We start from the raw sequence: 17777 nt of genomic DNA on the forward strand, positions 1-17777 counted from the left end.
TAGATTGAAGTAATCTCCTTCTCAGGAGACTTTCAAGGCCTGTGTGGATGTGTTCACCTGTGATCTGTGTTAGATAGCATTGTCCTGCTCTGGCAGGGGGGTTGGACTCCATGATCTCCTTGGGTCCCTTCCAACTCCTAACATCCTGTGAGCCTGTGAATACTTCCAGTGTTTTATGGAAATGATTTGGGGTTGTGATCATGGAGTCATAGAATGGCCTAGGCTGGAAGGGACCCTAGAGATCATCTAGTCCAACCTCCCAGCTGTAGGCAGGGATGCCTCTTAACTACTCAACTACTCAAGGCCTCATCCAACCTTGCCTTGAAACACCCCTGGGGTGGGCATTCACAGCCTCCCTGGGCAGCCTACTCCAGAGTCTCACCACCCTCGTACTGAAGAACATCTTCCTAAGATCCAACCTAAACCTACTCTTGCTCAGCTTCAAACCATTCTCACTTGTCCTATAGCTAGACACCCTTATGTAAAGTTCCTCTCCAGCTTTCCTGTAGGATCCCTTCAGATATTGGATATGTTACATAGCTGAAAAACCACCTGAGTACTAATTTTCATTATTAGCAGGCAAAAGAGCTTTTTGCCACTGTAAGTCACTGTTGGTTTTAAGCAGGAGACAAGATCTGAGCATGGAATGTGTCTGTGTACGCAGGTGTGTGGCACAGATGTGGCAGTCTAGAAGTGTGTCTATATACACCTGTAAGACTGAGTTATTTGTGTACATGGATCATTGTTTTATCTTGTTTCAGGAAATGCTTATCTTGCAGCCTTGCATATGACATAGCTGCCTTTGACTATCAGTCTTGCATATGACATAGCTGCCTTTGACTATCAGTCTTGCATATGACATAGCTGCCTTTGACTATCAGTCTTGCATGACATAGCTGCCTTTGACTGACTATCAGTCTTGCATATGACAAGCCTACTGGGAAGTTAAGGCCTAAATGAGTTGATGATGAGTTCCCCATGAACCCATGTCAACCAAATAAGCAATGGTTGCATAACTAAGGAAGGTGAATCATTTTTGGGCAACGAGCAATGAAGCCAAACAGTCAATGAGCTCACGAGGCTGCACTGTAGTTTCAGTGTGGCAGGTGGCATAGAGTCATAGAATCATTAAGGTTGGAAGAGACCTTTAAGACCATCAAGTCCAACCATTAGCTAACTCAGTCAAGTCTGGAGCCAAACCATCTTCCTCAGCATCACTTTTCTGCCTCTTTTAAACACCTCCAGGGATGGGGATTTAACCACCTCCCTGGGGAGCTTGAAGCACTAATGGAAGTTAATTCTGTCAGCTCTGTGACCTGCAGGTAACTTTATCCAGCAAGAGAGAATCATCCCATTTCTGTGCCATTTGTGATTCCTCTGTAAAAAGTAAAAGGTGTGGTGTCAGAATGTCAGATAGCTAAATCATTTGGGAAAGTGGCAAGCTGATTTTCAGCTGGGAGGATGCTGCTTTTTGCATTAAATGTATGCAATGTGTATTTTACATTCATGTGACAATTTAATCTGCTCCTTAAAACTGGAAAAGGTTTGTTTTGAGTAAGTCTTTTGATGTTCTATTTTGATATTGAGCCAGCAGTGTGCACTTGCAGCCTGCAGTGCCAACCAGAGCCTGGGCTGCATCAGAAGTGTGGCCTGCAGGATGAGGGAGGTGATTCTCCCCCTTTACTCTGCTCCGCTGAGACCCCACCTGGAGTACTGCAGCCAGTCCTTATCACTCTTGTTACAAGAGTCATGTGGAGATGCTGGAGCATGGTGGTCGTGGTCCAGAGAAGGGCCACGAGGATGCTCAGAGAGCGTCAGCAGCTCTGCTATGACAGATTGAAAGAGTTGGGGCTGTCCAGTGTTGAGAAGAGGAGGCTCCCAGGTGACCTTCTTGTGGCCTTGCAGTATCTGAAGGGGGCCTCCAAAAAAGCTAGGGAGGGACTTTTTAGGATGAGAGGGAGTGCCAGGACTAGGGGGAATGAAGTGAAGCTGGAGATGAGTAGGTTCAGACTGGCTGTGAGGAGGAAGTTGTTGAGCAGGAGAGTGGTGAGAGCCTGGAATGGGTTGCCCAGGGAGGTGGCTGAGGCCCCATGGATGGAGGTGTTTAAGGCCAGGCTGGCTGAGGCTGTGGGCAGCCTGATCTAGGGTAGGGTGTCCCTGGGCATGGCAGAGGGGTTGGAACTAGACGATCCTTGTGGTCCCTTCCAACCCTGACTGATTCTGTGATTCTCAATTAAACCAAAGTGTCATCACACCACGTTCTCAGCAGAACTCCACTGTTTATTCTTTTGTTATTACTATTATTATGCATGAAGACCGTTTCCTAATGCACTTAATAATTCTTTTGTTATTAAGAGAAACAGAAGCTAAAATCACCTGGTTTAGGTCACAGAAAAGGTACTGCACAATACTGAGGTAGGAGCCCAAGTATTAGTGCAACTCAGTCACTCCTTTTGACATCCCATCCATAGGAATGCTTTCTAGTGGCTTGTGCTTTAGAATTTCAATGAGCAGCTGCTATTTTAAGGAGCCTTCTTGTCACAAAACATCATGGGGGATTACAGAACCCTGTAGCTGATTCAGCTTATTAATTCAAATAAGAGCTATTTCGTTGGAGTTTTATGATGTGCATCATTAAGGCTTTTATTCTTGCTGCTTGTATCCTAATCATACAGCTGAAGAGCAGCGTTGCATAAGAAAATGTAATAGGGTGTCTTATTTCTGAGCCATCTGTCACATTGGTGCCTGGATGCCTTGGTTATCAGCTGTCCCCCAGGAGCCCACGGGAAGTGATGGAATGAGCTCCTTGCCTGTGCTGCTGCTGCTGGGCAGACGGCAGCGTTTCGGAAAGCCTGAGCGCTGGCGCTGGCTCAGTTGCGGAGGTGCAGACACAAGGGACCGAATGCTCCCAGGCACTGCAGGCTGGGAGGCTGCCTGGACGTGGGGAGAGAGATGTCGCTGTTGCGGTGGAGCAGCACAGCTGTCGCAGACGTCCTCTCAGTTCTGTCAGCTCTCGCAAACAGCCTCTCGCAAGTGCTTGAAGCTGGCAGAAGTGAGTCATTAGATGGGTGGTCTGTGAGAGGATGTCTGACAGAAACCCTCATCTTTGATAGATTCATCCTGAGCAATCTCTTCCCTTTCCCCCTTCTTGATAATCCTGAGCAGTAACAGCTGCTTCGATGGACAAAACATTTAGGAGGAAGTTGTTCCCAGAGAGAGTGATTGGCATTGGAATGGGCTGCCCAGGGAGGTGGTGGAGTCACTGTCCCTGGAGGTGTTCAAGAAAAGCCTGGATGAGGCACTTAGTGCCATGGTCTAGTTGACTGGCTAGGGCTGGGTGCTAGGTTGGACTGGATGAGCTTGGAGGTCTCTTCCAACCTGGTTGATTCTATGATTCTATGATCTGTGTGTTGGTACAGCCATAGCCCTTGGTCAGGCTGCCTCTGCTCCAGCATCCCCTTTGGGAGGCAACAGGGATTCATTCCTTGCCTGCCACTACCTCCTACAGGTATAGAATGAGCTTCTCTCCTGTAGAGGTGATACATTTATTACTCCTCTGGCTTGACTCAGGGCATCGATTAGAATAAAGTGCAAAACTCCACCTGTCCACTGCTCCAGGGGAGACATGGATGGAGTTAATGTTCTGTGTCTGAGATGAGGAGCCCTGGTGAGGCTGTAGGAGAGATTCTTACAGCTTAGCATCCTGGTATGGGTGTATAAACAGAGCCATCATCTACCTTTGGAGTGAAGAGTGTCCTGGGAAATGAGATCAGTCTGAGGTTTTCATTGTCACAGAATCAACCAGATTGGAAAAGACCTTGGAGATCATCAAGTCCAACTTATTACCCAACACCATCTACCCAATTAAATTGTGATCCATCCCAGCTGCTGTTTGTTCCTGCAAAGCCTGAGTGCCTTTAAGCCCTGGGGCATACCTGTTTGGGTTTCTTTCCATGTTGTCTTAATTTGCCACAGTTGACAGTTTGTGAGGTGTTTGCTGAGGTGGTGCTGTATAGCTGGCCAGAACATGCCTTCTGCTGCCTGTTGCAGAATGAATACCTGTACGAAGGTGTTGATGCAAGAGTTATAGAGTATGAGGACAACAGACCCCTCTTAGATATGTTCCTGCAGAAGCCCATGGGGTTGCTGTCCCTGCTGGATGAGGAAAGTCGGTTCCCACAAGCCACAGATCAGACACTTGTCGGTAAGTACCTCCTTTATTTCACGGTTTGCAGGGTGCCTCCCTGTGAGCTTTCTCTTTGGCATGTGTAGTTAAGGCTGCATGCTAGGTACGTTTTCAGTAAGCCCCTGTTCCTTTGTCACAGTGTGTCTGAGGCAGGCAGGCATGCCAGGATGGGTAGATGCTACCTTTGAGGTGAGCAGAGAAACATCGAGACCATGAATGAACCTGAGCTGCTGATCCAGATTTGGAATTCTCCTGCTTTCAGGAGCCTTTTTCAGCTGCAGGGCCTGAAAGACTAAGATCAAACTGAGTTGAAACTCCAGGTTCATTTGCTAAGAACACTGCTTCCAGAGTTGAGTCATGTTCAGCTCTAGGACTTTTTATGAGCTGCACTGGAACAGAAGTTTGTTGTGCTTTTTGAGGGCGATGGCTGCAGACCTGCCTCGGTGCCTTTCAGCAAACTGTTTCTTGGTCTCTCCTGCTCAAGAAACAGAATTAAACCACCTCAACCTGTCTTGTAATTCATACCCTGAGTATTTCAGTGCTGCTGCAGTTACTTAGTTACTTCAGTGGCGTTTCTCTGCAGGTAGATCTTTGTTTTACTCATTTTTGAGTGTGCAAAAGTGTCAGATGGCAGTTTTAACCCACGCTCCATCACAAAACCTAGGAACATCCAATATAGATGCCCATGCTAAAGCAGTGATATGAGCTTGTTGTCTTTCTGTCCTCATACTTTTTTTTAGTCTGCAGTGCAGAGGCTCTCAAAATGGTAAATGTTCCTTCACAATTCCCTAGGGAATGCTTAGAAAGGATTACTACATTGTTTCATATATGGGGACCAAAAGCTTGAATAGGCAAACGAGTTTCTGAGATCACACAGGAAAGAAATTGGTACAAAGTGAGTGAGTGACCCAGGAGCTCTTATATTCTCCATCCAGTGCCTTCTGTTACAAGACCATTATGGTATCTTTGTCCTCAAAATCATCAGAGTCTGTTTTGTGCCTCTGCATTGCCTGAGAAGTTAGATAACGTCCTTGGAGTGGTAGAGCAGCTCCAGTAAGATGAGCTCTGTGTTTCCTTTCAGAAAAATTTGAAGATAATTTGAAGTCAAAATATTTTTGGAGACCCAAAAGAGTAGATCTAACCTTTGGGATTTATCATTATGCAGGAAAGGTAAGAGACCTAATGACACCAGTTGAATGGTAGGGTTGGGAGGAAATAGAAGAGGTCAGCTGTGTTGGTTCTTAACCTTGATCTGTTTAGTCCTGGCATGGAAATGTTGGCAGTGCCTTACACATCAAAAGGGAATTGCAAAAGTGTTTTCCCTCATTAAAAATAACCCAAACCCAGTACTGGCAGTGTATTTTTCTCCAATGTCACCAGGCAGATGAACTGACTGTGTTATGGAACCAAAACATAGCTATGGTGTCACAGAGCACCTCAGTGCTCTTCTCCTTAGCTCCTCAGAGTCCTGTGCTTGTTCCTGCTGCTTTGATTCAGGACACAGCTCCATTTTTACTGCTACCTTCTCCACCCCATCAGTCTTACTTAGTTCTCAGCTTTGTCACCAGGCAGACAGAGAGTGCAGGCCCTGCTTTCTGCTTCATTTAATGAGCAGGAGCTTGCTCTCCTGTACAAGGTAAAGTGCTGCACATGCCTTTCATACTCAGGAGGAGTTGCTGAGGCACTGCAGCAAGATACCTGTGGTCCTCTGAACCTTGCCACAAGAAGGTGGTAAAGGGTTGGACTTGATGATCTGTGAGGTCTCTTCCAACCCTGATGATACTGTGATACTGAAGAAAACAGAGCTCCCACCTTCTTTTGAGCTCTTTTAAAGGGTATGGACTGGGCAGTGCTGTCTCACATGTGAAACTGTGCTGGATCTGTGCAGTGCTAGAGCAACTGGCCTGGAAAGAGGCAACATCTTACCCATCAGCTGATGGAAGGTAACTTGCCCCTTGCATGAGACAGTCAGCTACAAATATGCTGCAGTAACTCCTCTGAACCTCATCTGCGACTGAAGTACAATTCACCAGCGTATCTCACTGCTGAAGAGCAGAAAGCCAGCTCTCCCTCTACCCTTCCTCATACCAGCCCCTGCAGATGGGGGTTCCACCAGTGCCCTATCATCCCTTTCCAGTGTTCAACAAGGGTATTTTTTGGTTAAGAAGTCATCTCCATTGCTGTGATTGAGTTCATACTCTTAGCCCTCTTCAGTGAGGAACTGGAGAGCAGTTTGTTTCCTCTTCCTTTACAAGACTGTTTCTGACTTGTTTTGTGAAGCTTTTTTCCCCTCCAAATTAACTATGCCACTGTCTTCTACCCTTCTTCACAGGCCAGGGCTTTTTGTGGGTCATTGAGACAGAGCCCTGGAGGTACATTTTGTGTTAGGACATCATTCCTGGAATTTTTAGAGAGAATTCAATTGCCAATGTGCAGTTTATGCTTTTGCAAGAGTTCTTTACAATTAATACAGAGACCTCTAGGATGAGTGGTAAATCCTGGGTCCAGTGCAGCACAGTATGACTGGGACAGGAGGATTGTGCAGTGAGCTGGTTGCAATCAAGTTAGTTGTTAATTGTGCATTTCCACAGGTGCTGGTGTAAAGGAGGACTGCAGCTCACTTGTCCTACTGAGAAATCCACACTGGCTAAAACTAATATCATCATATCTGCATTAGGGGAAAATAAATGTCTCAGGCTACTTTGGAATGATGGATTTGCTTTTAGTGACCTGCATCACAATGATTCTCAGTACTGGAAAGTTAGAACCTTCAAAAGAAGGGCTGGGAGCAAGAGGGAGCTTGAGGGCTGGAAAAATATTTGTCTGTCTCGAGATATGAAAAGACACATGCCAGAATGCTTACATTTACAGTTACTGTCCAAAAGCTCAGAAGATGGCCATGTGGGCAGGAGAGCCAATGGCATCCTGGCCTGGATCAGGAGCAGTGTGGCCAGCAGGAAAAGGGAGGTTATTCTTCCCTTGTACTCAGCACTGCTCAGGCCACACCTTGAGTGCTGTGTCCAGTTCTGGGCTCCTCAATTCAAGAGAGATGTTGCAGTACTGGAAGGTGTCCACAGGAGGGCGCCAAAGCTGGTGAGGGGCCTGGAGCACAGCCCTGTGAGGAGAGGCTGAGGGAGCTGGGGGTGTGCAGCCTGCAGCAGAGGAGGCTCAGGGCAGAGCTCATTGCTGTCTACAACTCCCTGAAGGGAGGCTGTAGCCAGGTGGGGTTGGTGTCTTCTGCCAGGCAACCAGCAACAGAACAAGGGGACACAGTCTCAAGTTGTGCCAGGGGAGGTCTAGGCTGGATGTTAGGAGGAGGTTGTTGGCAGAGAGAGTGATTTGCATTGGAATGGGCTGCCCAGGGAGGTGGTGGAGTCACCATCCCTGGAGGTGTTGAAGCAAAGCCTGGATGAGGCACTTAGTGCCATGGTCTGATTGCTTGGCTAGGGCTGGGTACTAGGTTGGCCTGGATGGTCTTGGAGGTCTCTTCCAACCTGGTTGATCCTATGACTCTAAGATGCATAAATGCACTTTCTGAACAGGTTCTCTATAATGCAAGTGGATTCCTAGCCAAAAACAGAGACACTCTGCCAGCTGACATTGTGCTGCTGCTGCGATCCTCTGAGAACAACCTGACACGGCAGCTGGTCACACATCCTCTCACAAAAACAGGTATCACACTGGGGGCACTCTGATTCTTCTCTAGCCTTCATGCTGACCACTGCTAGGTTCCATATGACCATTTACTGATGACATCATACACTGTTTGGCTTAACTTTCCAACTCTAGAATCTATACAGAATGGAGTTCCAGGCATCTCAAGCTGCAGGGGAGGGATTGGTCTGGTCAAGTGCCAAGGAATTGGTAGAGGCTTCTGTCAGGGCCCTCTCTTCAGGGTAGGGAAACAAGACAGGGAGTGGAGTACATCCCTTGGGTTGAGGACTGATCAGAAAGAATCAGGTAAGTCACTGGCCTGTTTTGGACAGGGCATTTATAAATTGCCTGGTTTGTCTCAGTGCATTTTTTCTGTTAGGGAGCAGAAAACCAAGTTTGGGGCTCCAGACATCTGCTGTAAACAGTGAGGGTCCACTCCTCTCTTCTCCAAGTCTTCTAATCCTTTACAGTAGGGTCCCAGTACTGAGCCCTTCCTCAGAGAGCTCATAAATTGGGGTGGAAGAATTCATATTCCTTATCTCTACAGAAATGAATCCTAAATTGCAGTGCAACAGAACCAGGTCCTTGCACAGTGCCCTGCCTGCCCCTTTAGGGTCTAAGTCTCCTTTTACAACCAGTTTGCTATGGTGTTGTAGCATTCCCTGTGTGATGACACTGATGCCATTCAGAGCATAATGTACAGCATTGCTTTCTTGTACAACTCCATGGGAGATGTAGTAGAGCAGGGAGAGGAGTGAGGTGGTTCAGCACGGAGTTTAGTGCAGCTGAGATGTAACCCTTTAGGTAGGTTGCTCTCATTTCTCTTCCCACAGGTAACCTGGCACACACTAAAAGCAAAACTACAATCAGTTACCAAATGTGGACACCTCAGAAGTCAATCAGTCATACAAAGGTAAAAAAACCTGGTTTTGTGCTTCTATATGGAGTCCTAGCTCAAACTAGAAAGGCAGAACTGGTACTGGTACTAAAAGTAAGCAAGTAACCAACCCCTCCCTTGGTTTTTTTTCCTCCCTCTCCTATTTTCTTTTCTGTTTAGCTGGATATCTTTGTGTTGTGCAATTCATATTCCTTCCGTGAGGTAAAAAGCTAACATTTCCCTTCTGTCTGGTTATAACCTTAGAGCAACCTCAGGGGAAAAAAAAATATACAAATTCCTAGCTGTATTGTAGCAAAAAGAGAAATTCCAATATTGGTGTGGAATGCAGTCAAGTTCCTTAGAGAGCTACCAAAATAACAGAACCTCAGACACTGCCAGCTGCTTCGTGGCAGGTATTAGATGCTCTGTTATCAGACTGTGTCCTCTGTGTGTGAACAGTTGTATATCGTATAGCCAAGTGATGTGCTGCACTGGTGGGACTGGTTTGTGCTAGCAGCCGTGCTGTGAGTTCTTCTGCTTAGAGTTGTTTTCCTTTTAAGTCATGATCTTCTCTGAGGGCTGCTTCGTTGTGGTGTTGGGAAGGGCACTGTGGGCTCAGAGATAAAAGTGTCATTTGCTTGCTTCATCTTCGTAGACCGAAGCAGGAGATACTGGGCATCATCCAAGGGAGACAACCAGCATGAAAACCCAGACAGTTGCTTCTTATTTCAGGGTAAGGTACCAAACCTTTTGCTAAGTTTTCTAGAGCAGAATGCCTGTTTGTTCTTTTGCCTTTTGAAATGACTTAGAGTTTGCTGTGATCCAATGAGAGTTTGTGGACTGCACCAACTGCTGCAGTACAAAGATCTAGGCTAGATTGTGAAGTTTCATCTTTAACTGTACTTGATTGCACAGCCACTTTTTTGTCATGGTGATAGATGATGATTGATATTCATCTTTCACTTGCCCATTTCTCCACCAGGGGAGATAAAGGGATGTTGGGGCTCTAGCATTTCTTTAAGAGTTTAAGAAGCAAGAGAGCAAAGTTGATTGGAAGCTGGAACTCCAGAGAAGGATTTTGATGGTCACTACTCAGAGGTTGTTCTGAGTTCATCCTTATGGCTCCTTCAGCTCTTGACCTTCCCAAACGGTGGATGTGCAATAGTCCTGCAACAGAGAATAGCTGTGCAAAGCACTTTTCCCTCCAAAATGGTGTGTGGAGTTGATTCACTTGGGCTCACTTCCTATTAGTCATCTCTCATAAAGATGGCTGAAGTGATGTGCATGACCATAAGGGTACATGACAGAACAGTAAGGAGCAAGGCCTCTGTTTAGTAGATACAATTGCACAGCTTTGTGGACTGCAAAGGATAATTTCAGCCTAGACATCATGGTGGTCCAAGGCTGCATGGTATTCTAAACACAGACCCTATGAGAAGAGGCTGAGGGAGCTGGGGGTGTGCAGCCTGCAGAAGAGGAGGCTCAGGTCTGACCTCATTGCTGTCTACAACTACCTAAAGGGAGGCTGTAGCCAGGTGGGGTTGGTCTCTTTTGCCAGGCAAGCAGCAACAGAACAAGGGGACACAGTCTGGAGTTGTGCCAGGGGAGGTCTAGGCTGGATGTTAGGAGGAAGTTCTTTGCCAGAGAGAGTGATTGGCATTGGAATGGGCTGCCCAGGGAGGTGGTGGAATTGCTGTCCCTGGAGGTGTTGAAGCAAAGCCTGGCTGAGGCACTTAGTGCCATGGTCTGGTTGCTTGGCTAGGGCTGGGTACTAGGTTGGACTGGATGATCTTGGAGGTCTCTTCCAACCTTATTGATTCTATGATTCTAAAGCTCTAGATGGAAAACTGTATTTAATGCCACTCAAAAGCCCTGTCTGTGCTGCAGTGCATTGCCAGCACATCTAGCAGCAGAGGCTGCAAGTGAGTTAATGATATTTACACTTTCCTGTTATTATTTTCTGTGATGGAAATCCCTGCTCAGATGATGCCAGGCTAATGCTCTTAAATGAAGATGCAGCTACAGTCCCATTGCTGATAGGCAGAAGTCTGTGGGTGATTGAGAAACACATCTGCCACCTCAGACTGAGTGGGAAAAAAAATCCCCATTAGCGTGTCCCACTTGTTTGTGTTCAGTTGGCACACTGGTGATGGAGCTAATTAAGCACTGTGCTGCATGGTGCAGTGTCTGTCCAGAATGGAATTGCACTTTTTAATAGGAAACATATGGCTCTTGACGTCCTCCACTAGGTCCATGTAGCCAACCTACTGCTGAACTGCATTACCTCCTGGCTGCCTCTTTCTGTTGAGTCTTGAGGAAAGAGCCTCTTCATTTCTGGTTTAATCAGATCCTGCCACGAAGCAATTTTGCAGGATGCCAGTCGAGGTTGTTTGCAGCCAGACTCACCTCAGCTGGGGTGGGGAGCTACAAACTGCATCTCCTCTGCTAGCCCAGCAACACTAGAGTTGCGGCTTGGTGTGCTTTTAGTTCTGCCCTCCTCCACAGTTTCCTCTTGGTAGAGCAGCTGCAGTGTCACCACCAGCCCCTGTAATGACCAGGACATGCTAGATCAGAGCAGTTTAAGCAGGCCCTCTTCTGGGGTGGCCTTAGTTTCCTGCAGGCTAATGATGAGGTGGCAATATTTACTGTCTTGCTGCTCTTCTATTTCCCATCCCTAGATGGATGATACAGAATGGCTCAGGCTGGAAGGGACCTCAGAGTTCATCTACTCCAGTGCCCCTGCCATGGGCAGGGACACCTCTCAACTAGACTTATTTGCCAGGGCCTTATCCAATCTGGCCTTAAACACCTTCAAGGAGGGAGCATCCACAATCTCCCTGGGAAGCCTATTCCAGAGTCTCACCACCCTTGTACTGAAGAGCTTCTTCCTAAGATCCAGCCTAGAACTACTCTCCCTCAACATGAAGTCATTCGTCCTTATCCTGTCTCTAGACACCCTTACAAGAAGTCCCTCCCCAGCCTTCCTGTAGGATCCCTTCAGGTATTGGAAGGGCAGCTCCAAGGTCCCTCTGAAATCTTCTCTTCTCCAGGCTGGACAACCTCAGCTCCCTCAGCCTGTCCCCATAGCAGAGGTTTTCTAGCCCTTGGATCACCTTTGCAGCCCTCCTCTGGACTTGCTCCAGCAGTTCTGTGTCCTTTTGGTGATGAGGACACCAGAACTGGACACAGTGTTCAAGGTGGGTCTCACAAAACCAGAGTAAAGGGGACAATTGGCAGTTAGACCTGGTCCTGATGGAGTGAGTCTAGAGGAGGGCCACAAAGATGATCAGAGGGCTGGAGCACCTCTCTTGTGAAGCCAGGCTGTAAGAATTGGAGCTGTTCAGCCTGAAGAAGAGAAGGCTCTGGGGAGACCTTAGAGCTGCATTTCAATATCTGAAGGGGACCTACAGGAAGGCTGGGGAGGGGCTGTTTAGAAGGGCCTGTGGTGATAGGATGAGGGGCAATGGTTTGAAGCTGGAGCAGGGGAGATTTAGGTTGCACACTAGGAGGAAGTTCTTCACAACAAGAGTGGTAAAACAGTGGAACAGGCTGCCTAAGGATGTGATTGAAGCTCTGCTCCTGGAGACACTCAAGGTCAGACTCAAAATGGCCCTGAGCAGCCTGATCTAGTAGGAGGTATCCCTGCTGCTTGCAGGGGGATTGGAGAAGATAAATCCCTTCCAACCCAACGCAATCTGTGGGTCTGTGAGTTTGACTGACTCCGAAAGCGCCAACTCAGAGACACGTGAGCGAGCTTGGGCACGGTCCCGAGCCTACGAGATCACACTTGGGCTGCACAAGTTTGGCAGGCACAGACACAGACACAGACACAGACACCTCGCTTCTCTCTTGCAGTATTCCCTGATGGATTTGTTATCCAAAATGGTTGTTGGGCAGCCTCACTTCGTCCGGTGCATCAAGCCGAACAACGACCGGCAGGCGCACAAGTTCGACAAGGAGAAGGTGCTGGTGCAGCTGCGCTACACGGGCATCCTGGAGACGGCCAGGATCCGGCGCCAGGGCTACTCCCACAGGATCCTCTTCGCTAACTTCATCAAGCGGTAACGCTCCTCCGGAGGAGCTTTTGTCTCCTCTGGCGCAGCAGCAGCCTCCTCGGCGCGGCCTGGGAAGAAAGAAGTACTAAGTGCCATGTGCGCTTGTGGCCACGAAGGCCCATGCTGTTCTGGGGGGGATTAGAAAGACTGTGGCTAGTAGGTCGAGAGAGGTACTCCTGCCCCTCTACTCTGCCCTGCTGGGGCACTGTGTCCAGTTCTGGCCTCCCTAGCTCAAGAGGGACACAGAACGTCTTGAGCCAGCCCAGTGCAGAGCCATATAGATGATTAAAGGAATGGAACAAGGGAGACTGAGGGAGCTGGGGCTGTGCTGCTTGGAGAAGAGCAGACTGAGAGGTGACCTCAGCAGTGGTTATAAAGATGTAAAGGTGAGTGCCAGGAGGCTGGAGCCAGGCTCTGCTGGGTGATGCCCAGTGACAGGACAAGGGGTAATGGGTGGGAGCTGAGGCATAGGAAGTTTCATGTAAACATGTGGAGGAATTTTTTCACTATGAGGGTAACGGAGCCCTGGAACAGGCTGCTCAGGGGAGTTGTGGAGTCTCCCTCTCTGGAGATACTCAAAACTTGCCTGGACGTATTCCCGTGTGATCTGTTCTAGGAGATCCTGCTCTGGCAGGGGTGTTGGACTGGATGAGCTTTCAAGGTCACTTCCAGCCTCTGACATTCTGTGATTCTGTGATGTTTTCTGCAATAAAGGAGATTGCAGCCTGGATGGCAAAGAGCAGTTCAGGGACAAGATTGGTGAACTGTTTGGGATTGGTAGGGGATGATGGTTTTGAGAGGAGAAGGCTGAGAGAAGATCTTAGCACTGCCTATAAGTATCTGAAGAGTGGATGTCAGGATGAAGGTGATGGTCTCTTTTTGGTGGTGCCCAGTGACAGGACAAGGAACAGCAGGGACAAGTTGGAAGACAGGAGGTTCCACCTCAACATAAGAAGACACTTCTTTAGGGTGAGGTTGATGGAGCACAGGAAGCTGTGGAGGTTGTGGATGCTCCCTCCCTGGAGCTGTTCAAGGCCAGGTTGGACAAGGCCTTGAGCAACCTGTTTTAGTGGGAGGTGTCCCTGCTGATGGCAGGGGGCTGCAACTGGATGAGCTTTGAGGTCCCTTCCAACCTAAACCATTCTGTGATTCTATAATTCACTAATTACCTTCTGCCATAAGCAGTAAAGAGCTTCTTGTATCCATCTAGTGGCTAAGCAGTATAATCAACCACAATCAGTATGTTGACCACAAGAACCTTCTCTTCCAGTATAATGTTTTGGGGGAGTTCCAGTATAATGGAGATGTTCCAGTATAATGTTGGGGGGAGGTCTAGACTGGATGTTAGGAGGAAGTTGTTGCCAGAGAGAGTGATTGCCATTGGAATGGGCTGCCCAGGGAGGTGGTGGAGTCACCATCCCTGGAAGTGTTCAAGCAAAGCCTGGATGAAGCACTTAGTGCCATGGTCTGGTTGACTGGACAGGGCTGGGTGCTAGGTTGGACTGGCTGAGCTTGGAGGTCCCTTCCAACCTGGTTGATTCTATGATTCTATGATTACATTTGCCAGTTACCTCTTAAAGTGTTCCAGGTTTGCCTGTTCCCTGTGCATCTGAGTACCCAAACTGTGCATTTCAAAGCGTGTAACTAAGTTTTCTGATGAGCTTTAGTGTTAATAAACAGTCTTCATAGTTACTAACAATCTTCACCTGGGCATCAAAATTAATACAGATGATTAATTAACACAGATGATTAATTAATACAGAGGATTAATTTTGCATCATTTGTAACACACTATTAATGGATTCTTTTCTTAATTAAAATGATGTGTTTGTCTTTAGGTATTACCTCATCTGTTACAAAACAAATGATGACCCTCCAGTCAGCCCAGAAACTTGTGCTGCCATCCTGGAAAAAGCTCGCCTTGACAACTGGGTGCTGGGGAAAACTAAAGTAAGTAGTAATTCTCCTGCCCCTGCATCGTTGCAGTCTCTTGTTCTTCACTAAGCAGTTTGTTTTCTCACTCGTTTTGCTGGGGTGGCTCTTGGGTCTCCTTTGGTTTATACAACTCCACCCTTTGCTGCCTGCTGTTCCCTGCTGTCCTGGTGAAATTCTCACCCTGTAAACTTTGCTGTTGTGGTCAGCTTTAGTGAGGCCACAGTGCAAAGCAGTGTGTGGCAATAAGGCTGCTTGGTTTGCTTTCAAAAAACATGGTAGTGAGGATCCTGCAGCATTGTGTCCAGTTCTGGACAGCGTATGAGGGATGTGGACCTGCTGGAGTGGGTCCAGAGGAGGCCACAAAGATGACCAGAGGGCTGGAAAACTTCCCCTGTGTGGACAGGCTCAGACACTTGGGACTGTTCAGCCTGGAAAAGAGAAGGCTTCTGGGAGACCTTAGAACGGGCTGGATGAGGCTGTGGGCAACCTGATCTAGGGTAGGGTGTCCCTGCCCATGGCAGGGGGATGGAACTAGATGATCTGTCCCTTCCAACCCTGACTGATTCTATGATTCCGTTCTGTAGCAGCCTTCAAGTACCTGAAGGAGGCTACAGAAGAGCTGGGGATGAACTTGTTACAAGAGCTTGTAGTGACAGGATGAAGAGGAATGGATGAAGCTTGAGGAGGGATGATTTAGACTGGAGTTTAGAAAGAAATTCTTTACAGCGAAGGTGGTAAGGCACTGGAACAGGGTGCCCAGGGAGGTCATGGGTGCCCCCTTCTTGGAGGTGTGCAAGGCCAAGGGATGTGTTTGCATCCCTGTTTTTTCAGGGATATTTGAGCTTCATGCTTGGTGAAAGTAAATAAGCAATGCTTATTGGAAAGCAGAGGGGTTGAAGGTTCCAGATCTGGACCACATTTATGTAACAGACATCAGATTTGTGAGGTTCCCAGAACTGTCAGCCTTACAGGTTAGAAAACAGATCTCTAGTTCCAGGCTGAAGTTTTCACCTGGAAGTTTAAAACATCTTCCTGTGAAAGCATAAATAAGAGATGCTAAAGAAGAGAGAAAGCTAAACTAATAAACTCAGACAACCAAAATGCCTTCTTTAACAGGAATGCTCCTTTAGCTCCTACAGCTTAAAGCCTTTTCCCTGATATGTGTCTTCTGCCAGTCAAGCAGCAACAGAAGAAGGGGACACAGTCTCAAGTTGTGCCAGGGGAGGTCTGGGCTGGATGTTAGGAGGAAGTTGTTGGCAGAGAGAGTGATTGCCATTGGAATGGGCTGCCCAGGGAGGTGGTGGAGGCACCGTCCCTGGAGGTGTTGAAGCAAAGTCTGGCTGAGGCACTCAGTGCCATGGTCTAGATGACTGGACAGGGCTGGGTGCTAGGTTGGAGCAGATGATCTTGCAGGTTTCTTCCAACCTGGCTGATTCTATGATTCTATGATTCTAAGCCAACATGTAACTCTTGATGATGTTAAATGGATTGAGTGAATGCAGCACCTGGGAGGGTAACTAAAACTTCTGCTGTCTGCCTACTCTTTTCAAGGTGTTCCTCAAATACTACCACGTGGAGCAGCTGAATTTGATGCGGAAGGAGACTGTTGACATGATCATTTTGATTCAGGCTTGTGTCAGAGGGTGGCTGGGTTCGAGGAGATACAAAAAGCTAAAGGAACAAAGGGAACAAAGTGCTGTTAAAATACAGTCAGGTAACAGCTTGGAAACATTAAGCATTTTGCTTGAAGGTGGTGTGTGCATAGAGCTGATAGCTACAGAGGGGCGTGCATGCCAAGTGTGGGTCTTGCTGTTTGCCTGCTGCTCCGTTTGACAAACCAGCTCATGCTGGGTGATATCTGCTCTCAGGAAGAAAATTTCTCTCAAGCAGGTTGTGACAATGGTTTTACTGAGGTTCCATTTGTCACTGTTAGGTGTAAAAGGCAATGTTAACAATGGAAGGATGTGATTGCACGGATGATACTGTTATTAATAATGCCCTGGTGTGCTCTGACAAGGTTCTATCACATGATAATGAAAATAAAATGTATTAACTGCTCTGGATGATAAGACCAATTACACTTTTGATGGAGACATCAGCTGAAATTTTGAAGACATTTCAAACATCATCTTATGTTAAATTCTGAGTTTTGTTTGTTTTCATTCCTAATAACTTTGCTCAGCAGAAAAGAGTTTTTATATAGATTTACTGCTGGTACTGGTAGATAGTAGTAGGCTGAACATGAGCCTGCTACTACATTGGCCCAGAGAGCCAATGGCATCCTGGCCTCTATCAGGAGCAGTGTGGCCAGTAGGACAAGGGAGGTTATTCTGTCCCTGTACTCAACACTGGTGAGGCCACACCGTGAGTGCTGTGTCCAGCTCTGAGCCCCTCAATTCAAGAGAGGTGTTGAGATACTGGAACATGTCCAGAGAAGGGCAACAAAGCTGGTGAGGGGCCTGGAACACAAACCCTATGAGGAGAGGCTGAGGGAGCTGGGGGTGTGCAGCCTGCAGAAGAGGAGTAACCTCATTGCTGTCTACTGCCTGAGGGGAGGCTGTAGCCACATGGGATTGGTCTCTTCTGCCAGACAGCCAGCAATAGAACAAGGGGACAGAGCCTCAAGTTGTGCCAGGGGAGGTCTAGGCTGGATGTTAGGAGGAAGTTGTTGGCAGAGAGAGTGATTGGCATTGGAATGGGCTGCCCAGGGAGGTGGTGGAGTTGCCATCCACCACTGGATGGGGCACTTAGTGATGTGGTCTAGTTGATTGGACAGGGCTGGGTGCTGGGTTGGACTGGATGATCTTGGAGCTCTCTTCCAACCTGGTTGATTCTATGATTTTGTGGTGCCTGTTTGCCTTTTGTTGTTGTTGTTTGAAACATAAAGCCTGAAAAACATTTTAGTGGAGGTTTGTGATTCATCCCAACCTTCTTTTACTCTTACAAGGCATGGGGAATATTCCAATGGATGGTTTGTTTAATTTTTGGCATCTCTTCTAAGTTTACAGAGGTTTGATAGTTTAATTTTGGACGTCTCTTTTCATTTTTCAGAGGGTTGATTGTTTAATTT

General features: G+C 47.5%; 1 protein-coding gene across 1 annotated transcript in view; it reads left to right on the forward strand.

Moving 5' to 3' along the window:
• The window catches only part of MYO3A (myosin IIIA), an 84297-nt gene that overhangs the window by 44815 nt on the left and 21705 nt on the right, over positions 1-17777 (forward strand). The window contains exons 19-27 of the mRNA XM_064162723.1: positions 4051-4204; positions 5268-5356; positions 7729-7858; positions 7976-8146; positions 8674-8753; positions 9373-9450; positions 12573-12778; positions 14611-14722; positions 16259-16421. Coding sequence (XP_064018793.1) covers positions 4051-4204; positions 5268-5356; positions 7729-7858; positions 7976-8146; positions 8674-8753; positions 9373-9450; positions 12573-12778; positions 14611-14722; positions 16259-16421 — 1183 coding nt within the window. The remainder of the gene's footprint in view (positions 1-4050; positions 4205-5267; positions 5357-7728; positions 7859-7975; positions 8147-8673; positions 8754-9372; positions 9451-12572; positions 12779-14610; positions 14723-16258; positions 16422-17777) is intronic.

Source organism: Pogoniulus pusillus, chromosome 23, assembly GCF_015220805.1.
Source record: "Pogoniulus pusillus isolate bPogPus1 chromosome 23, bPogPus1.pri, whole genome shotgun sequence".
Classification (NCBI taxonomy): Eukaryota; Metazoa; Chordata; class Aves; order Piciformes; family Lybiidae; genus Pogoniulus; species Pogoniulus pusillus.